At 43.5% G+C, this 21,565-nt stretch overlaps 1 protein-coding gene across 8 annotated transcripts in view; it reads left to right on the top strand.

The window, feature by feature from the left end:
* LOC130142394 (transducin-like enhancer protein 4) overlaps positions 1–21,565 on the top strand; it is a 98,247-nt gene that overhangs the window by 55,618 nt on the left and 21,064 nt on the right. For all 8 annotated transcript variants that reach the window (XM_056324232.1, XM_056324234.1, XM_056324233.1 and 5 more), the window contains one exon: positions 20–36. In XM_056324232.1, coding sequence (XP_056180207.1) covers positions 20–36 — 17 coding nt within the window. The remainder of the gene's footprint in view (positions 1–19; positions 37–21,565) is intronic.

Here is a 21,565-nt window from a genome sequence, read left to right as displayed (position 1 = left end):
GGGGCTGCTCTGCATGCAGACAGAGACTCCATCAAGGTAGGACTCCATTTCATAGGTGTAAGAGGTGGCTTGAAAGAGCTGCATGCTGCATTTTTCTGAAGTTTGGCATGGAGAGGTGGAAAAAGTCACAAAGTGAAACTGGGTTGTAATGCTCATGTTGATTAGCATAGCCCTGCATTGACTGTGTATCACGCTTGAAAAATGCCTGGTAGTGGGGCAGCTAGGATTGTAGGTGACATTCCAGCCAGTGGGTTTGGTGGAACAGCATTGAAGCTATTCCTGGATGTAAGAAAAAGGCTGCACAAGCTTATAAGACAGAAGAAATTAGCCAGTAGGTTTAAGTCATTTGGAGGCTCTAAACTGTCGTTCTGATATATTGCAATAATGCAGTTACAGAAGGAGGGTTCTGTCACTTGCAGGGGAGAGGTGGGGTGCTGCCTGCTGTCCTTGCTGAAGCAGCTGGAGAGCAGTGAGCTGCCATTCCCTACCACAATGAAGGTGGTGCCTGCACTGAGGATCCTGCCTTCCTTTTCCAAAAGTTAATTTTCAGGCTCTGAATGACTCTGCACCATATGTGTGTGCACTGTCCTGCATGTGGCAGTGTTTATAAGTAGATGTAATACACACCTTGCAGCTGGTGTGATTTTGAGCATTCAGTGATGCATATGACTCTGATTCAGCGTATGTGCCTTGATGCTTGTCCATATTGGACAGCCACCAGAGCCTCTCGGAGGCTCCTGGGGTTTTAATACTGTGAGTGGGGACGTGTATCTTGGCTCTGTCCTCTACTGGATCAGTCTGTTCTCCTTGCTGCTGCTGGTGGTTTATCAGTTCACAGCAGACTCAGTTGTTGCCAGCTACACAGTTACCTGCCCAGCTGTGGGTAGATGGATGTAGTTACAGAGTAGAGCCTGAGTGGCTTGCACAATTTTCAGGAGCGTAAGAGTAAGCCTCTTATAAGTGATGGTGAGTCTGAAATGAAAGATACGCTTCTTTCAGAAAGGGCAAGACGTATGCTCACCTGACTCAGCACTTCCAAGCTATTTGTCAAGATTTTAGTGGTGCTTTTTTCAGGAAGATGTAATCTATTTGTGGGGCTGGGCAAAAGGCAGAAGGGGTGTTCCCAGCACGAGGATTACCAGGAGTTTGCCAGGCAGATGTAACTGGTGTGCCTTAGACAGCATGGGGAGAAGCACAGTGCTGGGCATAGGCTTTGCCCCCACCAGGGACCTGTCAGGCCAGGGCTGCCATGGAAGGGGCTATGCCTTTGCTTCTCTGGCAGCTCCAGGTGGGGACGTGTCCTGCAGCCTTCCCCAGCACACCTGTTCTGCCACTGGCAACTCTGCCATGTCCCAGCCGAGTGCAACTGAGCCAGTAGTTGTCAGTTTTGCTATTACCCACATGGCTCTGCATAACAACCAGGAGCTGACAGCAACTGTCAGGTTTTTCTGTGAGCAGCAAAGGCACTGAAGCTGTCTATCTGCTGACATAGGATAACAGCACATTGGATTCCACTTCAGCTTCATTGTCACAAGGGCTAGAAATGGGGATTATTGCTTTACGTGGCAAGGCTGGGTGCAGATTAATGATGATTTCCCAAGAACACCCTGTTTGCTGTGAAAAGATCGGTTAAGTCCATTTTGTTTTTTCCTGCACCCAAACAAACAAGTACAAGTAGGGCAGATACCTAAATGTGGGAGTACAAACCCGCCTGGTTTCTTCATGAGTTTGAATACCTCTGCAGTTGAAACCAAAAGCGTTTCACTCAAGAAAGTGAATGAAAACTGCTAGTATATGCCAATCACTGTTTTTAAACAAAATACGCTAGTCGTGTTTCTGTAACATCTGTGAGATGTTGGGGTGGTTTATGCTGGCATGGGTGTTACTGGGAGTGTTTATACCAAAAAGGCTGATTTTGTCTGGGAATGATTCAAAGGACTGTTATTCATACGGCTTTGGAGGGTGGAGGGGGTGGGGGGGTGGGGGGGGAGGGGGGGAGGGTGTTGCTGCTTTGTGCCAATTTACTTTGAAATGATAAGTAGATGTTTGTCTTGCACGGTGTTCAGGTTGTGAGTTGGCTTGCGTGTCAGCATTATGGAGCTTGCTGCCAGCTTTGCAAGGTGAAATAGTTAGCTAATTTTCTTAAATGTTTTCAGTGATGCCCGGAGTAGCAGTTAGTTGCTTGTTCAATCGATCTGTCCTCCCTTAAGTGGCTCCTGGTTAAGAGAGGCTTTTTATGATTGTCTGCTGTGTGACTTGAGATGTTTTTTGTCAGCCGGAATGTGCCAGTTGCCAGCAGCTGGAGTCTGTGTACTTGTATGAAATAATTTATTCATGCAGGATAATGCTCCTTAACATTTAACAGGTAATGAACGTGACATAAATTTCCTTCTTGCTTTTAATCTTTCCCTTTCCTTTTCCAATGTGCAAACAGGCAGCTCTGGTACTCTAAATAGTAAGTAATTTTTGGCCATCTGTCAAAAGGAAATTTCAATACAAATTTAAATTAATGGTGCCTGAAATTTTTTATAGCTCCTCTAAAAGCCTCTAATGTGCAGAAAATTCTGAATCTGCTGGTAGTAATTAGTGTAGCATGTAATGAGGATATGGGCAATGTTATACAGCCCCAGTGTAACGTTTTGGTATGGTAGCAAAATTTTGATTTATACAAGGTTGTGCCTAGGTTTAATTGTGAGAGACACTTTAAAGTGTTTTTTTGCTGATACAGATTATTAAGCAGGGCAGATTTTAGAATAGCTCATAAAGTGTAAATTTATGCTGTAGTGTACGATTCAGATAACTAAGGTACCCTATCAATTTCTACAAAGAAGTTTGGCTGAAGTGTCCCACTTCTTGTCACCATTTCCAGGACTTTGGATTGGCTGGGCAGTTATGAAACTTGCTGTTTGTAGCAGTGCTGGTCCTGACCCTCCTCCTGGTTCAGGCCAGGGAAAAGGCATTTTTTATCACTTTTTTTCTGAACATGACGTTTTCTGCCTGGTAAGTCAAACTGGGCTTGCATCCTTCCCAGCACCTTGCCGGACCGTTCACTGCTGAACCTGAGCAGTCACCTTCCAGATAACATGAGGTTGTCCAGGAGCTATTCCTAAATAATAGATCCAACGTTGGCACAGCAAGCTCTGTGAAGAAGGGTGGCTTTGGGAGCTCTTTGATTTTGTGTTGGATTCAGTCCTCCGAATCCCTTGCGAAGTTTGAAGTGTGGGAAAATTAAGACACAGTAAACTGGGTCATAGGAGCAGTCTTTGTGCAGCGGCAAGGCTGCAGAGCAGACAAAGGGAAGGAAAGGGTGCCAAGCACCAGGGCTGTGCTCAAAGTGCAGCCCTGGCTTAAGGGCTCTGAGGGAATGTAATGTGTTTAGACAGAAAGACCAACAGCTCTACAGTTAACCGAGCAGCTTTTCACAGAGGACTTGGTGTGTCCCCTTTTCAAAGCAGTAAAACTTTTTTTAGTAAAATAATAATTAAAAAAAGGATTATTCTGCAGTGGATTCTTGCTTGCTAACTGCACCCTGCAAGGATTTTTCCATCTCCTGCAAGAATGCTGGTGCAAGGAGGCATGTCATTCTTCCCATCCCTGGTACCCTCTGTGGGACAAACGTGGCAAAAGTTTCTCTGGTCCCCAACAAAGTCTCTGCTGTAAAACACACCCTGTGAAGAAGCTAAGGAAGCATTTTGTGTTCAAAGACACCACCTGGCAAAAAGTAGTCTAATGCTAGTAGCAGCAGTCTCTCCCCATGGCTTTCACTGCAGCAGCTGCAGTGAAGGAGCCCCCAGGTGCTAGCTGGGTTGCAGGGCTGCTAGAGATAGCCAGGATGTGCCGAGCAGGTTGTTCGGGAAGGAATCTGAGTCTTCTTAATCGCTGCCTCCTGCACAGGATTCAACTCATGTAACTTGTTACCACATCTATCGTTAATCCAGAGCTGTTGTTCTTTATACTCAGGTGGTGCATTGCCTTTTTTTTTTTTTTTTCACCTGAATTGTAAATTATCTGGGGCAGAGACCATGCCTATAGTAAGACTTGCCCATGCAGTGGAGACTTTCTTCATTTTGATGCTGGGGGTTACTGTTTCAGCACCAGTGAGTGCCAATAATTAAAAGCTGGAGTCTTGTGGCAGAAGTAAACTCGCTTGTTTGAGATTACTCAGGGGTGGGGGTGTAAAAGAGCTTTAAATGAAAGGCTCCGAAACAACACATCAGATGCAGGTTTGGGGTGAATTTCTGTCCCGCATGCTGGTGAACTAGGACAAGCCTGTTAGGGCAAATTCAGCTGGGTTTAGCAATAAGATTACTTTTGCCTTTATCTCTGTGAAGGCTAATAATTACACATGTGCCAGATGCAGGGAAAGTAAATGGGTGTGATTCCCATGTTCGATTCACATGTGTGGTGGCAGGTGCTCCAGTGCTTCTCAATTTAGCTTCTTGAGCTGTTAGCCGCTATGAAGTGTTCAGACCTCTGTTCATTTAATACATAAGAGTAAGCTGCTTACTCCTGCAGCTGTAATTTGATATTTTTAAAAATAGTTGTACGAGTATAATGCTTCTGGAAAGAACAAGGTAGTTTAAAATCAAAATGCCCAACATATAAGACTTTTGGATATTACAAAATATAATTACATTGCTTGACTTTGTTTTTCTGCTGATAGAGGAACACCCCATAAACTGTCAGTTGTCAGGTTTCTTTTAAATGTGACTTCCTCTAGTGGCATGAGTGTCCAGCCAAACATCTTTGCATTCAGTATGTATTTAAGAAGCCAAAGAAATGTAGTTATCTCTTACATGCCCAAATAAATTTACAGAATTTATTTCCTGATATTTTTTCAATTTTATCACTATAATACCATTCAGTGAAAAGCACTTCACAACTTCACAGGCTTGTTAAAATCCAAACCTTTCACACTTGTGTCATTCTGCTTGTGCCTTTCTCCATTTGGAAGCAAGGCGTTGCATGTCTTTTGCTTTTTGTAATGAAGAAGTGGTAGTTTTAAGCTGAGCGTGTTTGAACTAAACTTTGCTTTGCAAGAGCTGTGGTTTTGATCTTCATGGGTGTTTTGGGGGTAGTGTTATCAAAATACAGTAACTTCTGTTGGCTTACGATACAGTAATTTTTTTCAGTATTAATTGATATCTGTGTCTGGGCGTGTAAGCTATGCTGAATGTAACAGGTGCCCTAATTCCAGAAAATGTGTTGTAATTGTTTGTTTGTAAAACAGATGAATAAGTATCTGTGGGGCATAGCTGGTCCTCAGGTGGTGAACGTGAATGGATTAATGATGCGATTGGGTGAGACATGCTTGTTTGTTGCAGTCTCATCCAGTAACTGTCTGCTGAAGCAGAACAAATACTAATTACCAGGGTCCTGTTTGTTGTCTCAGTCTATCTTACGGAGCTAATTTTTTGGCACTGATTTTTTTTTTTCCTTAATAACCTTTTCATGGCTAGACTTGTAGTGCATCATTCAAGCCCTGTGGCTTTTAACAGATTTTAGAACATGAAACTGAATCTCAGGTATATAGCTCCCTTGTATCTTCTTTTCTATGCTTCCACCCCCCCACCCCCCTGAGTTTTACATTTCTTTCTTTCATTCATTGTCATGTCATTTGCCTTTTTAATGAGCTCTGGGAATTTTAATTTAGTGTAGACTATTCATATGAAAGTAACAGCATGTACTTGAGAATCAAAGAATTAGCTGCTTCTGCCATTTTTGACGGCTTCACCTCCTTTACCCGATAGCTTTTTTCCCGCTTCTGTGTATTAACTGTACACTGGCCTCTTACCTTGCACTGTTTTGCCAGTTACCACAGAGGGACTCATACTTGGTGGTGTACACACATTTGGACAAACTGCTGCCGTGCTTCTCACTATTGAACTTTATTCTGCCATTTAGTGATTTAGGGTAACTCAAATGTTCTCTCTCCAGATGCTCTCTTCAGCCAGGAGGCACTTAGATGGCCTGTAATTTCTAACCTGAGCAGTCATGTCTAATTATTTCCATGGCAACAGACTGTGATGTTGATAACACAGGATTATGATGACTTCATGTCATAGAGTAGGAAGAGGAAGTTTGCTGGGGTGAGGAGGTGGTGAAAAGGTCTTCTCCAGCGCAAACACTTTTGACAATGTAAATAGCTGGGGGAAAAGAAGTAAGGAGAGGGAATGAATTTGTTTATTACCCCTTTTGAAGTTTTCCTCATTCTAAGTGGGCAATTAAAGTCATACTTTGGATGCTGGCATTCATGGCTTACACCAGTTTACTCATGGTGAACATGTCTAGAATCAATAACACATTTGCAGATTGGGTTAGTTAGATGTTAGTCAAAGTAATGGGAGAAAATAAACAGTACTTGCCACTTTTTGTCAAAGTGAGACACAAACTAGATGGCTGCTTTTGCCGCCTTTTGGCATTGTTTTGTTGAGCCTTTAGTGTTTTGATGTTGAGTTGTCTTTTAAACCCTTACATCCAAAGTAACTTGGAACATCCCTAATTTTTATGCAAATCAATGGACTCCTTGGGCATGCTGATTGTCTACTAAAAGGGAGGGAAGGAGGACAGATTACCTTGTAGAATCAGTGACATGGAGGACATACTTGGAAGTTTCTGTCCTGGCTGAAGTCACCGAAGGCTAGTAGGAAGTTAATATTTGTATTAATATTTGTATTGCTTTTCCTGTCTCTTCCCCTGGCACTGGGAAAGAAGTGTATTCCTAGTCAAAGAGTTGTCAGTCTCTTAGGGTGATTTTAGAAGTTGAAGGAAATAAGTAGTCTGACAGATTCCCAAGTTGTTATGCAAGATCATCGACTGCATCATGAATTACAAAGTTTTAGCTGTGCTTTGAGGGAACAAGCAAGTGAGCTGGCCAGCAGGAATTGGGCACTGAGGGAAATTTGCAGGAAAGTTACACTGTGTCTACCACCTCTCTCCAGTACAGCTCTAATTGAGTCAAATAATTATTAAAATATCTAAAGCTCAATTAGCCTATTCTGCATAGCAATTTGAAAAGTTCTGTGTTTCCTTGAGTGACATTTGGCCTTTTGAAGAACAAAAAATTGGAAATGCTAATGTTTTTCAGCCAACTAAGGGAAGAAAATAAAAATGTCTCCATAGCAACAAAGCTTCTTTCTAGATGGCTTCCTAAGATATGCCTGAACCAGGAGCAGATGTCTGATCTGAGAATCTTGCCTCCTTCATTGTAAACAAGTAACTTCTAGGCAGGTGTTGGAAATAATATGGAAATCCTATTAAGGGGCCCTAAGTTCCTGTCACTCAGGAAGCCCCTGCCACAAAAGGGTTGGTTGTCTGAATAAAGGAGGCAGAGTAAATTCTCGTTAGGCTTTAGCTTTTCCCAGGAAATTATTGTCTCTGTGTGCTCTTTCTCCTGCAAGCCTGAATGCAAGCCATTTCTTCTATTGATCCCCTTTGCCACCCTCGCTTTCTCCTTCCTCTCTCCTGCTGGATTAGAGCTTGATGTCGGTGGTGGCTACTGCTGCTTGGGGCGTTGTGGCATTTGTGATTTTAACCCCTGTACCTCCATGTCCAGCCCTGCCTCAGCTGTTGAGCGGACAGCCAGAGGAAATGCCTGACACCAGCCTGGAGCAAGCAGAGGAGGGGCGGCAGATGATACGGGAGGCAAAGCAATTTGAGTCCTGGGTGGCTTCTTGCTCCAGCTCGTTTCTGTGAATTTATAGATGATGCTGTAGCCCTTGGCACTGCAAGACCGAGTGTCATCTGGACACAGGATTTTCCTTTTCCTTTTTCACAGGGACTGCAGCTTTGGAGGGGCTTTGATAAAGGTTTTGGTGTGGCTGGCTTGCTGGTGTGACGTACTGGGATTCAAAATGAGTGTGTGTTTTTTCTCCTAAGTTGTCTAGGAAGTTGGTGTGCCTTTTTTTTTCTCTTCTTTTTTTTTTTTTTTTTTTTTAATTCTAAGTTACAGAGAAAACATGTTGTGCCCACCATCAGTAGTCTGTCATTCTAACAGGACACTTGTGCTGCCTTTGCACTTGCTGATGTCAGTTTTGTCCCCAGACCCTGCTGTGCTGAGACCTGCACTATCGCAGCCAGGGGACCAGCTTGCCTGTGGGTGAAAACTTCAACGGCGGGCAGGCAGGAGCAAGCACTGAGGACATGTTTTCCAGGGTTTCTAGGCTGGAAGCAGCGACTGTGTCCATGTCTGTCCTTGTGCGACCCCCCCCCCCCCCCCCCCCCCCCCCCCCCCTTTCTGCTTTCCTTGGTGCACCAGACGTGCATAGTGATGCTTTTAATAACACTCAGAGGGTTAAACGTGGATAAACACAAAACAAGGCTTTTGAAAAGCCTGACGATTATCATGCAGCATTTCTCGGACTACAGCCCCCGAGACGCACTTCATAAAGCCAATAAAGCGCACGCTGGTGGTCTCCCGTTGCCCTGGCAACGGACCACAGGGCACCCTGTGTGTGAAATGCATGAACATCTGCGAATTAATCTTTTTTTAGCTTGTTCTTCCCTTGGCAGCAGCGGGGGCTGAGCTGGAGGGTCTCCCAGGGATGCCCCGAGCGCCTGGCAGAGGGGGCGAGGATGGGTCCCTCCCGGCAGCAGAGGGAGCTGGCCTGGCGGCGCACCCGCTGGGATGCCGTTAGCTTGCTCCTGGCTGCACAGGGGAACAAATAAAAATAATTTTCTCCTAAGCTGAGGCGTTACTGGGCTTGTCGCTCTGCCGTGAAAAACATAATCCGAGGGGAACGCTGAAATGAGCGCTGCTGTCCGCGCGGCAGTTTACCGGACTTCACCGCTCCTGTGCTCTGCTCCCAGCGGACCGCAGCGGGGAGCGGTCGAGGGGTGGCTGGTCTCCCGCGAACCGCAGCGTGGAGACGTGCCGCGACGTCCGCGGCGTTACAGCCCGCCCGGCGAGGGGCGCGGGCCCGGGGGCGGCGGTGGCCCGGGGCTCCCTCGCTCGGCGGCCGCGGGGCGCCGGGCTGCGGGCGCCGGGGCTGCCCCGCCGTTCCCCGCCGAGTCTCCGGGAGGACTGTAGGGGGAACACTGTGTATGTCGGATCGTCAGCGGCTGCCGGATGCGATCGGTGTTTTAATGAAGTATTGGAGGTGAAACCGCCGCGTTAATCCGCTGACGGCGCTGAGGGGCGGCGCACACCGTCCGTGCGGTGCCGCCGCGCTGCCCGGTGAGGTGCCGCCGGGCGGGGGCCGCGTGTTCGCCGGGAGCGGGGCGGTGCAGCGGCCCCGCCGCGCTGCTGCCGGCCGGGAGCCGCTGGGGGGTTCCCCGATGTGTGCGATGAGTAACTGGGGCGGAGGGGCGGGAGAAGGGAGAAGCGAGAAGCTTCAGCGCGGTTTGCTCCTTTTTTCGTTCACCCTCGTAGCTCCTCCGTGCAGTGAAGCTGGCGCGTTTCAAGCCGCTCTATCTTTTTGAAAGAGTGTGTACGGTATTTTCTTTGCGGGATTAAGCTTGCCAGGTCTAAGTAAATAATGACACTGACTTTGCTGGCAGTGCCGTCTTGTCGGACTGGCGTGTGCTGTGGAGGGGCAGCGCAGGTGTGCGGAAGAAGGGCCGAAGAGAGGCGTCCCCAGGTCGCAGCAACCCCCAGTAGCAGCGTTTTCCACAGGGGCATGTGGCACCAGCTTGGCACAGAGCACACACAACACAAAACTTGGCAGCTACAGCAATGTATTTCTGAGTCCTTTGCTCGTTTTATTTTAGTAACAAAGTGGCCAGACTATATAGAAATGACTGCTTGCGTTTGAATTGAAAAGCCAGTGCTGACCTAAATAACATTAGGTGCTTTGCCTTGTGACGTTACAACACCAGGCATTAGGAAATAATTGTGTTTGTCTTGCAGTACTTAGAGCTGTGTGTTTGTATTTCTTGTCTCCCCCTGATATGTTTGCTGAAATTGTACCTGTTGATGGCTGTAATTCTGTCCCACCTCTTGATTTCTTTAAAAATACCAAAATGCTGGGGGTTTTAGCTCTTGAGGAAACGAATGTTTGCCTTTTTCTCCCCTGCTTCAAGAAAAGAGTTTCTTTCAATGACCTGCAGATATTATTTGGTAATGAGCTTTGCTGGCCCATACTGCAAAATATGAGAGGAGTTCAGTATCTGGATAATTTTAAAATAATCCCTTTGAAATCAATTACAGTAAACCTTGTGGGGTGAGAGAAACCCTTTTTCTGCCATTTCCTTGAAGTATGGTGTTTTTCCAAGTGCCCTGTCAGGATGCGTAATCGCCATTAGAATAGCAAAGGCACCCTGCATAAAGGCAGCCTGTCCATGGTCAGTTTGGTGCCTTTATAAAAAGCACTTTGTGCTCACCTAGGTGAGCCTACCACCATCTAGGTAGCCTAAAAGCTTTATATCACACTGCAGGTATTTGAAAGCAATTATTTAGCAGACCTTCTGTGGGACTCTTGCATGCTTCATGAAGGTTTTCTGACAACTGTGTTGCCTCCAGCCATTTTTTGCACCCTTCTTTCTTCTCCAGGGCCTGAGGAAGAAGAGACATACTTGTGTGGTTTTACCTCTCTCCCCTGTTCTTTTTAGAGTACCTAGCATCAGACCGTGCAAGTTTTCCCCAGTTAGTCAGTGCAAGTTGCAACCCTTTTGATAGGACATGTTTTCTGTGCTACAGTACCTCTCTGTAGCCCACAGACCATTTTGCAAATACTGCTAATGACTGTAAGAGTCCCGCTAATACTGATAAGCAAACTTAGCGTTGCAAATAGTAATAATTCAATTTACAATAGTAAATTTAACTGAAGTTTTCCACCAAGCAGAGTAGAGCCAATATGGGTGGTAACAGCTGCCGGTGATCACAAAGCGGTGGAGCTGCGGCTACTTAGTAGACAAGTGTTTCATAACTGTTTTGGACAGAAAGAGGAAGGAACCTTTATTTGATGGAAGAAGGCTCTTTGTGTTGACAACACACAACTCCAGAGATTGCTAGAGTGCAATCACTGTAAAACTGCTTGTTTTACAAACAAAATATGTTACAGATTCTAATTATAAAAACAAAAACATGTGTTTTAATTTGACATACAGACAGAATTTCTCTTACTATTTTGCTAAGTCTTAAAACTGCCAGGGATTCTCTCTGGAAAAGTCGTTATTCAGCATGCACAACTGCTACTGTAGATGTCAAAAATAAAATATTTTTAAGTGTGTTTGGTACTGTGTCTGGCTCAAGATATGCATCTGTCCGATACTGCACTGTATATGTAAACTGGTCTTCAGGAAAAACATTTGTTCGTATCCAGGGTTGGTCTTGCCAATAGTGAAATTAAATCAAAACAAGCACCACTTGTTATCTAATTTGCCCGTTTTCTTAAAGTTTATTTAAAGTTTAAAAAGAATATGTAAATGTAATGATACGGTTGTGACAAAAGCCAACAAAACTGAGGAAGCAGACATCTGGAGGTGGCTGTTTCCCACACTAAAGAGGCAATTGAAGTAAAAGATGTAATGCTTTAGCACTTGGGTCTATGCAGTATGACTAGTTTGCCCTGCTCTTTAAAAGTGTAAACATTAACCCTCGTGAAACCTCTGGAGAAAAGCAGGCGAACATTCGCCTTGTGGCTGCAGTGAAAGAAAGCTTAGGTGGGTCATCAAGAAGAGATCAAATGTGGGAATAAATGAATGTTTCCTCTCTGCATCCACCTGACTAACTACTGTGCTTATTTTTATCTACATTTTACATATTCTCTGGAGAGAACTCTTTTACAACTCGCATGAAAAAAAAGAGAGAAAAATCCTAGGCAGTACTGTTGATTATGCCGTATAAAGATCAGGCAGCTGTTAGGCTGATGCATGCCTAGCACACGTTATATTGAAAGCAGTTTGCTCTTTATATGGCGGTAACACCAGAAGCAAGGTGTAGGAGAGCATTAATCTTCTGAACATTAGTACTTTCCAAGATCACAGGTTACCATTGTCCTGTTATGTCAGAATTTGCCTAATGTTTCCTTTTTTCCTGTCTGACATCTGGTGGTTTCTCAGAAATATTTGAAGAGCCATCATTACTAGTTTATGGGGGAGGGGGGGAAGCCTTGAATAATTCACACAACAAATGATTAGGCAAGTACTTGTCTATCTAACTGAATTATTCTGCATGTTTGCTGAAGCAGTTAAGCAGGAGAACAGCATTTCCTTCTCCGGAGGGTTTACAGTGGTAGTATTGACCCACCTAGTTATTGGGTTTCAGCCTTTTGTTGACACTGTTGTAAATGAAAGCAGCCTGGACAGGCACTGAGCAGCTGGGCTGGATAATTGTGAAGGATTCATGCTTGTTGCTGTTACCCCCCAGTGTTTGTAGTGGGTTGTTTGCTTTGACTTTTGTTGAACTGTTGACAAAAGCATTAGATACAAATGGGAACAAATAAAGTGGTGAGATGCCAGGAGGGCTTGGCAGTAATGATGGTTTTCATTCCGACTTAAATGGGGAATGTTGAGTTTATCTGGATGGGGAATGGAAGGTGTGTTCAGCATTTGTGTGTTTCCCTCTCCCCTTTCCCTTCCTTTTCTTTACTGTTAAATATGTTTTGGCAAACAAGTGAATAAAAACAGCAGAGGTGATTTCACCATTGCCTTAACTCTTTGGCACCATGTTTTGAAGCTCTTTCTGACTGTGAATGTCTTGCTGGGCAAATCCAGTTCCTGGCATGAAAGGATTAAGTATAAGAAGGCAAGGGGGGTGGGGGAAGGGGAGAAAGAAAAGAGTGGTGGTGGTGGTGGTAGGAGTAGAGTTGCGAGAAGAGAGGATTAAATAGAACAGTATATACTAAGTAGTATAGCCAGCAAAATTGAAGTCATTTACTGGAACGCTTTTAATTTGGTTTAAACAAAATACTCTTTTGTATATTTAAATGGGGAGTAGCTCAGCTGTTGTGAAGCCAGAAAATTAATGGTATTTTTAGTGAAATAGCAAAAGCATGTCAACAACATAGCTGTGGATGATAATGTTGGCATTTTATTCATGAGGAATTATCAATGCAGGTTACTGGACAACATAGTGTGACTGGAATGATTGAACACAGGGGGGAAGCAGCTGTCCTTCTGTAAGATGATTTCATTTTGCACTTAGTCTTTGAGGAAGAGAAGAAGGAGAGAGAGAGAAAGCATTTTAAAATACACGTGTAAGATGCCTATCCTTGTGGTTTCTGGCTCACAAAGACTAACCTTTGTACCTCTGCCTTACTCATGGTTTTGTCGTTGCTTCTTTTTTGCCTGTCGTCATTTTCAAGTCTGTCTTGCGAGGTGGCAGAGAATAGAGGCAGAAGAATAGAGTCGCATTAGGGTATCTTTGCTGAAAAGGCAGTTTTGGCCCTGAAGGAGCTGCGAGGTTGTTCTAGCCTTCTCTAGCTCTGAGTGTTGTGCCTGAGCATCGTTTCCTTGGGACCCTTAATGCAATTAATGTGTTGTGAAATATGGTTACCTTGACCGGTCATGGAGGAAGTTAGTGGATGATCTGGAAGGTCTTACCACCTGGCAGGACAGATGCTTCAAATTTGTTGTTCCAGCTGTAGTTTTTTGTTGCAATCAACCTCAGAGTGTTGTGCAGGTCAACTGGAAAGTGGCAAATAGAGTTCACAGGGGTGAAGACACCACTGCAATGAAAGAAGACACCATTTTGTGTTGCTGGTTGAAGGCATACAAAGGTATTCCTTGTACTGTAGTCTGTGTGTCTGGTGGTTTCTGAGGTGCCCATAGGGTTTTGGAGCACCAAAGTTGTTATACGCAGGTATTTTTTCTTGTCTGCCTTCATGCAGCTTCAAGTTGTGCTAAAATCAAACACCATGAGTAGCGAGGTAATCGTGGTGTTTATGGACCCACTTTGAGCAATCATCTGTGAGTGTTTTCTTTATTCCTCTTTGTTATGGTTGCCATATTGTTCCTAGTCTCCTCACAATAAGAAAAGAAGGGAAGCTCAAAAAGAGATAAGAAAGAAATTGCCTTTTCCTGCTGCCATTACTAAGGTTTCTTGTAACATGCAGCATGTTTATTGTGCCAAATCACAGCCCTGTGGACGTCAGCAAGAAGCATTTTGCCCAGATGTTAAATACTGTGGGATCAGGGCCTGAATTTGTTATTAATCCTACAGATATTAAAAGAAAGTGAAGAAATACCAAGCTATTTTCAGCAAACGTACTGGGAGTAGCGTTACTGTAAATATCAGTTTGTGCATGACGAATCCCCAATTCTTTTTGTCTCCTCCTTTGGGGAATACACTGAACAATTCTGCAGGGGGCTAAAGAAATTCTCATAGCAAATTTCAACCTTGAATGAAGGAAAAGTGAGAAATCACTGAAAAGTAGGGACTTAAAGCACAGTCAAAACAAATATATTCCTTAATCATGTCTGCACAGCATTTGGGAAATCCAGTTTTGGATCATCTAAATTGTGTGAGAATTCAGAAAAAATAACTCATGAATGTTCTACAGCATTGCCCGTATGCTTCTTAATCAAGCTTGGATGGTGTTCTGATTTCATGTGAAATGCACTTTCCCCTGTACTTGTTCACACAGAGTTAGCTCTTTAGGCTAATCTGCTTTGCTTGCAGAGCTGAAAGAAGGGCCCCAAGCTGTACTTTACCAGGAGAAGGCACAAGTTATCAGGAATCCGAGACCTGGAAGATGGAAAGTGATTCTGGAAAGAATTTGCATTGGAGTAACAATGGTTTTGAATGGTTACAGTAGCAAGGAGAGAGAGAAGTGGCATACTACGCAGGCTGAGTTTGGATTGGATTTGCCCAAATTGAAAAATGATTATGTATCACGGGGTAAGATTTTTTTGCATAATCTGGTATCAGATAGTACGAAAATGGAGTGCCTAGCCAGATAGGAATGAGATTGAAGATGGGAAAGAACATTCGTAATATAGCACAGGAAACAGTAAAATAATGAGACAGAAGTAGAAGTATGACAGAGACATGATGCCCTAAATCAGTGGTGCACAACCTTCAGAACAGAAGGTCTTTACTGGCAACTTGCCATGAGCCAGTGGGCTGCACCTATTTTGCATATAATTTACATTCAATTTTAATCAGATAAGCACACACCCTGTTTGTTTTTCTTATTTATGGAGTGCTGTAAGTGCAAACACTGCATAGCACAAAGCAATAAAAGACTACTTGGTGGGTTATAGTAAAAGAAGTGATGATGGGAAGCCTGGCTCTGCATTTTTAAAATCAGAGAGGTTTATATGACATCTGGCTGTCTTTGAGAAGGCCTTGCAAATTCTGAAGTGCAGGTTTGAGTTTATTAGGCAGTAGGCAGCTGCAGGTTTGGCTTTGTTCACATTTCATATACATAAGGTTAATTTGAGAAAAATCATTTTCAAAGACAAGCTTGCAGATAGCACATTTCCTGGTTAATTCTGTTGCCCATGGGTAATTTAAAAAACACCCCCACCAGTATTTTCTTCCTGAAATGCTGTGCAGGGTATTAAGTTAGTTATGTCTCAGATGTAGTGGCTTTAGGCTCTCATGAGTTTAGCTGAATACAGTTTTACATATGATGCAGAAGTGTTTCCTTTTTTACATTTCCAATGTCAAGCTAGTACTTGTAGACATACTAGTTTCTGGAGTTTAATATAGGCACTCTGATGTAGTAGTTTGATTGCTTTAGTTGTGTTTTTGCTGATACAAGGAAGACTGATTCCCCCTGCCCCCCCCCCCCCCCCCCCCCTTTTTTTTTTAATTTATCATTTCGGTCTAGCGTATTTAATGGATCCATCCCTCTGATACTGGAGTATCTCCAAATCTTCAATACATTAATCCTCACAACAACCCTGTAAGGGAAAGAAATGCTCTCTAGGCTTCTGAAATTATCCCTATTTTATAGATAATGAACCGAGGCATGAAGAGGCTTAATTGACTTCACACAATCAGATGAAAGAGCAGACTACTGAACCTAGATTTCCCAAATAGAAACAGTTTTCCATCCTTCCTGGTTTTAGGGTTTTTTTGCTCAGAGATCAGCATTACCTTGTGATCCATTTTCCCCTAGTTCTTCCTTTTAAAACAGTGGATTTGAGTCCAATCCATGGCAAGCATATGCACACTGCTTTCTGGTGGCAGCTTGTGTGGGCTAGTTTCCTTTTGGGCTAATTCCAGTTTCAGTTGACTACCTAATCTCTGTATGTTTTTTCAGAAGAGAAGCTTTGCTTGAATTTTCATCCTTCCTTGGGGTTCGATTACATTGCACTTGTGTGTGGTATGACTCCTTCAGTACTGTGCAAGGTTGTAGATGTAGCAGGATTGCTGGAAGCCCACCGCACTGTTAGGAGGGTCACAGCAAGGGTAGTTACATGTGCAACATCCTCACTGGGCTAACCAGCTGTCATGCAGCGTATATACACTGTGCCACGAAGCACACCACTGAAACCCTGGGGCTGATGCTAGCCCCTCTTCGTAGCACACCACCCACCAGCAGCATGACTTCGACAGCCCAGCACCATGCCTGAGCTGTTCCCCATTGCGTTACCTCTGGCCTGCGGCCATGGTAGCAGGTTTCTGCCTATTTCCATATGTGGAGCAAGGTTGTTCAGCTGTGGATCAGGGTTGTCAGCACAGTGCTCTGCTGCCAGCCAGCAGGGTGCCCAGCGTGGGCTGCTGCACAGCTGGAGGACTCTCCCAGGCTTCCTCCAGGGCTGCTATCTGGAGGGAGCAGCCCCAGAGGTGGGTGTGGGAATGTGATTTTTGTCAGTAGTGAAAACATCCTGCAGGGAGAGCGTGTAGGCAGGGAAGAAGGATTTCGATCTGCGGGCTGCAACTCTGGATACAATTGTGCCTGCTGTGAAAGAGCTTGTTACACTTTCTCACTGTAAGGGCTCCATCTGGTGCTCTAGGTGTTTTTAAATGGAAATTTACATTTACTGTCAGAACTAAAGTCTATGCCCAATGGGCAGTCTGATGGTCTTACTAGTCAAACAAATGCCAAAAGCCTTTTCTTCACTTCCCACCCTGTTATGTGGTGGGACAGGACTGAAATGGAGAGGGGCAGGCTGGACAGGTTCAGAATTTGTCCTCATCACACTAGGAAGCAGTAATGAAGACCCTTTTTAAAATTCAAGATTTTCTTTGTCTTAGGACAGGATTTAGCTCATTACTGACAGTAAGCAAGGTGGCGTGGCGTTACAAGGAAACAGAGTTTGCTGTTGCTCAAGCAGCCCAGATGTTGGTTAGTAAACCGTGGTGTAACTTACAGCTCAGCCTCTTAAATTCTAGCTAGAGACTTGCTAGTAGTGCTTTGTGTACTTGATGTAAAGCCCTCACATACTCATCAGGATACCTATATAGTGTACCCTACATAGATGTCTGATCTGAAGATGGTGTGTGCAGAGATCATCATAGTAGTCAAGCCTTGCATTAGGGAACACTTTGCTACCTATTCTCACTTCTGCCTTGAAAAGTCATGGTCTTGGCAGCTCAGGAGAAGAAATGCACTGACAAACTGCTGCAATTTGCGATTTAATAACCCTTCCCTACTGAGAAACCCGTTTTACAAGTTATCCTGTTCATCCTTCCCAGCTCATTTTTTGCCTTCTCACCATCTAGCTGCTTCAGTCTCATCTGGATCAGTCTTTACAACTAAAATAATTCCTGACTGTGCATAAAATCAAGCTGCTTGGTTAGGTGCCCATTAAAATATGGGTGTTGGTTTTTAACGTACTCCAAAGCAAGTCCAAAAAAGTTCGTCTTCGCTGTTGCGCTACCTGAGTGAATGGTGGCTGGAGGAAATTTTCCATATTGAGGAAGCCTGGGCAGACTTTCCCTCAACCCTCTAATTCCTGGTTTTATACTGCTGCTTGGGCCTTTGATCTCCACGCTTTTAATTGGCTCACAGGGAGGTTATTTACGGTCAACAAGAAAAGTAACTTGAACTTGTCATTTTAATAAACTTGTTACTTGGCAGCTTCTCTAGAGGCATCCCAAATGGAAACAAACTCATTTTGTTTTATAAATAAATTTAAAAAATGGTTTCCTAGACAACCTTGATGAAATGTCAACTTCTCAGCTCTAAACCTACACCATAGGTATTGTTATCTCCGTCCCTGCTGGGTAATTTGTACACTGCAATAGTTTGTTTGAAAACATGTTTGTTGTTCTCTAAAATGTACTTAATGCTAGATTAGAGAACGTAAGACCTTTTATTTTTTTTTCTCCTATTTCCACCAGCTCATTTCTAAACCATTTAAAATAAAGAGCTTGAGCATGTATGGTATTTAAAAAACCTTTCACATGATGTTTTTAAAACAGATCAATTTCAGCATTAAAGTGTTAGGAATTCAGCCAAGAAAAATTCAACTCAGGATTGCATAGCTATAACGATAATGTATTATACCCATCTTCCTTGAAAATGATTATAACAGTGGAGTTGAACATAGTGAATTACATAATTTAGGAGCGTTTGCCAGAATGCTGTTTTAGGGGGATTACTGTAGTCTTTCCTTAACAAAAGCAAAGGGAAAGATGGATTGTGTTATGAAATACTTAAATGAGAGAGAACAGTCTTCACAAATTATCTAAGATAACTTATTTGAACAGAACAGAAGGTCATGTGTGTGCACGCCAGTTATCACACTTAACTACTTTGCAGAGTGTGGGGGAGTACAAGAGGGAGATTTTTGCTTTTCCTGTCCTCTGGCCTGAATTAAAAATGTATTGGTTGCTCATTGCTGACATCAAAACATTTCCAACTAGCCTGAAGTTAGTATTTGATCGTGCTTTTATGTTTAAAAAATTAACAGCATGGCCTGTCTAATATAAATAATGAAAGGCCCAAAAACGTAAAAGCTACTGCTGCTTCTCTTGGCAAAGCTTGAGGATGTTCAGGAGTTGTAATGCATCTAAAAATCTGGCAGAAAGGACTGTGTCTTTTATTTTTCAGTCTTCAGAGTAGGTGTTGTACATACAACATGCTATTATATACTGATGTAACTGCTTTAAGGCTGACTGCAGGATCTGTGTTCCCACCACTTCTCCATCCGTTCCACTTACCAGGGTCCTTGATTTGAAGAAGCAGACTGGCGACAATTATTTTTGCAGCAGGCTGAGGTCCAGATTCAGGGTAGTGTGCAGTAGGCATCTAAAGTTCAGCACATATGTACATTCCTCTGATTTCTTTATCTGCCTTGTGACTTCCCTGAGATCAAAGTGTGTGCCTCAAATCTGGCATCTGCTCAAGTGCTTTTCTGAATAGGAAATGGGATAATTTCCTGAACAAGGGTCTTGGGAACACAAGTGAGTGAGTGTAGATGAAGTGAGGCAGATGTAATGGGCTTGGATGCTATTTGGGCAGAGAGGCGAACAGTAGTGCTCAAAGGTTTCTTTCTGAAAGGTATTTTTATAGGTAGTTGAGAGAATGTTTTGCTTCAGAATCAGCATGAACTGGAATTTGCAAATATTTAATAGCACCTGGCCATGTTTTACCCACCTGCCCAATTAAGAGACGGGTTGGATAATGAATTCTGTTTTCACTGGGAGCTTAGCTGTGGCTCTGGCTTCCTTAATCAGGTATAGTACTAGAAAAGCATAAAATATATCAAGTCTTCAGAAGCCCCACAAAGTCTGGCAGGGGAAGAGGTGAGTGAATTGCCAGTCTCTTAGTTAATACCTGAGAAAAACATGTGAACATGTTTCTGCTGATTGAAGCAATCAGGATGTGGAGTGAATGTTTCTGTTGAATTTTAGGGTGCTTTTTGTAATCACGGTAGCCTCTTGAAGACCACCTCTTTCCCATCGCTTTTCTACTGATCAAGTCAGGAACAAATTAGATTAAAAATGAGGGTAGGGAACAAGTCAGAAAGTGTGGAAAGAGATCATCAGCTCCATCTGTGAAGTATTCAGTTAAAACAATAATTTGCTTTGTTTGCATATCGTCTCCTAGGTCATCTTTGCAGCAAAACAACTATAAAATCCTTTAGAGACAAACAGACAGAAGCAAAGAAAATGAAAGTGGTTTTCCCTGAAGGGTTAGTACACATGGATAGACTGGAAGGGAACAGAAATGTGAAAACTCAAAACTGATGACTTTGCCATGAATATAGCCAATGGTAGATGTAACCAAAACTAAAAATGTGGGGCTCTGGGACACACTGAAAGCAGCTAAATGGGGAGTCTTGTGGGACTGCCTTCAGACGTGATCTCTGTGGTTTTAAAGCAAGAAAAAAAGGCTAATTAGTGGTAGGTTATATCCTTCTGGTCCAAATGAAGAATTAGATGGGAACATAAATCCCAGGAGAAAGTTGTTAGGACCTGTCACATGTAAACTGAAGCCATTTAGCTATCCCTGGAGAAGGTAATGCTCTAAAGCCTGATCATTACTACTTTAACATGGAAAATCTGGGGGGTGTAGGCGTGTGTTTTTTACCTCCTAACCTCTGTTGCCGGTACTGATGAGATTTTTATAACCCCTGTGGCTTGAGCCGCTGCAGGAAAGTGTTGTGTTCAGCTTGGCTCAGTGCCGTACAGTCCACTTTAATCGCTGTGCAAAGTGAAAGGATAACAGTTTTACTGTGGTGCTCAGTCTGAAAAGAGGACTCTAAGCAAAACCCAGTTAATTCTTCAAAGGGTTTTTGTGATTCTTGCAGATACTTTTTAACAAAGTGTAAAGCAGGCTGACACAGGCCTTTAATGGCTGTCATAAACCATTCTGTCTTTAGTGTCTTCTTACTATTCTAAAAATGAACTGAATTAACTTGTATGTTCTGTTTAAATTCAGTCACTATGAAAAATGTAATTAGTGTTAATATTCTGGAGATATGTTGGATGTTGGGAATTTTCTGTGTGCATCCGTCATAGGCTTTTGAATGCTCACGGAACGCTGGTGCTTTTCCTTGTGTCGTGGCACGCTGTTGAATCAAAGCCTGTAATGCAGGCTGGTGGTTATCCTGCTCTCTCTTTTTCATGGTGGGGAGCCCACAATTAAATTGCTGCATTGAATGCTCTGGCTTGTTAAGCTTTTTTTCTTATCCTGTGATTGCATGCTCTCCCTGGCTCTTTCTCGCTGGTTAACTCCCAGTATTCTCTCCTCTGTTTCTGTTTCTCTTTTGGTAGAGCTGCTCAAACTGTTTCAGGTCTCTGCTGAAGGAAATAGCATGAAAGATCAGTAATTGGAACCCCAAATAAATATTTGAAGAGAGAGCTGTAGTGCTGTATTTCCTTGGCACTGCTCTGTTCATCAGATTTCCGAAGACGATTATATTTACCCTCAGTTCTTCTGAATCTCCATAACTTCCTGGCCTTTGACCCCTCTGTTTCAGTGTGTCAGATTTTGTTTAAGGTAACATTTAGAAGTTTGTATGCCGTGATGACCAACATGCAGCTTTGTCTCAGATTTTGGCATTTATTTTTTGAATTGCCAGCAGCAGGCTTGCCCTGTTTGGTACTGTTTCCAGCTTGAGCCCTTGTTATCCTGGAGCCCTTATCTTTTCTGGGATCATTAGGGACAGAATTCCTTTGCAGCCTGCATATGCCCTGGGGCTCACCCTCAGTATTGCCTATACCAGTTGCAATTTGTGCCTTAACACCTTGCAAATCTTTTCACTCCCTCTAAATTACGTG

This window comes from Falco biarmicus, chromosome Z, assembly GCF_023638135.1.
Source record: "Falco biarmicus isolate bFalBia1 chromosome Z, bFalBia1.pri, whole genome shotgun sequence".
NCBI classification, from domain to species: domain Eukaryota; kingdom Metazoa; phylum Chordata; class Aves; order Falconiformes; family Falconidae; genus Falco; species Falco biarmicus.
The sequence above is the reverse complement of the archived record's forward strand: the minus strand, read 5'-3'. Positions and strand labels throughout refer to the sequence as shown.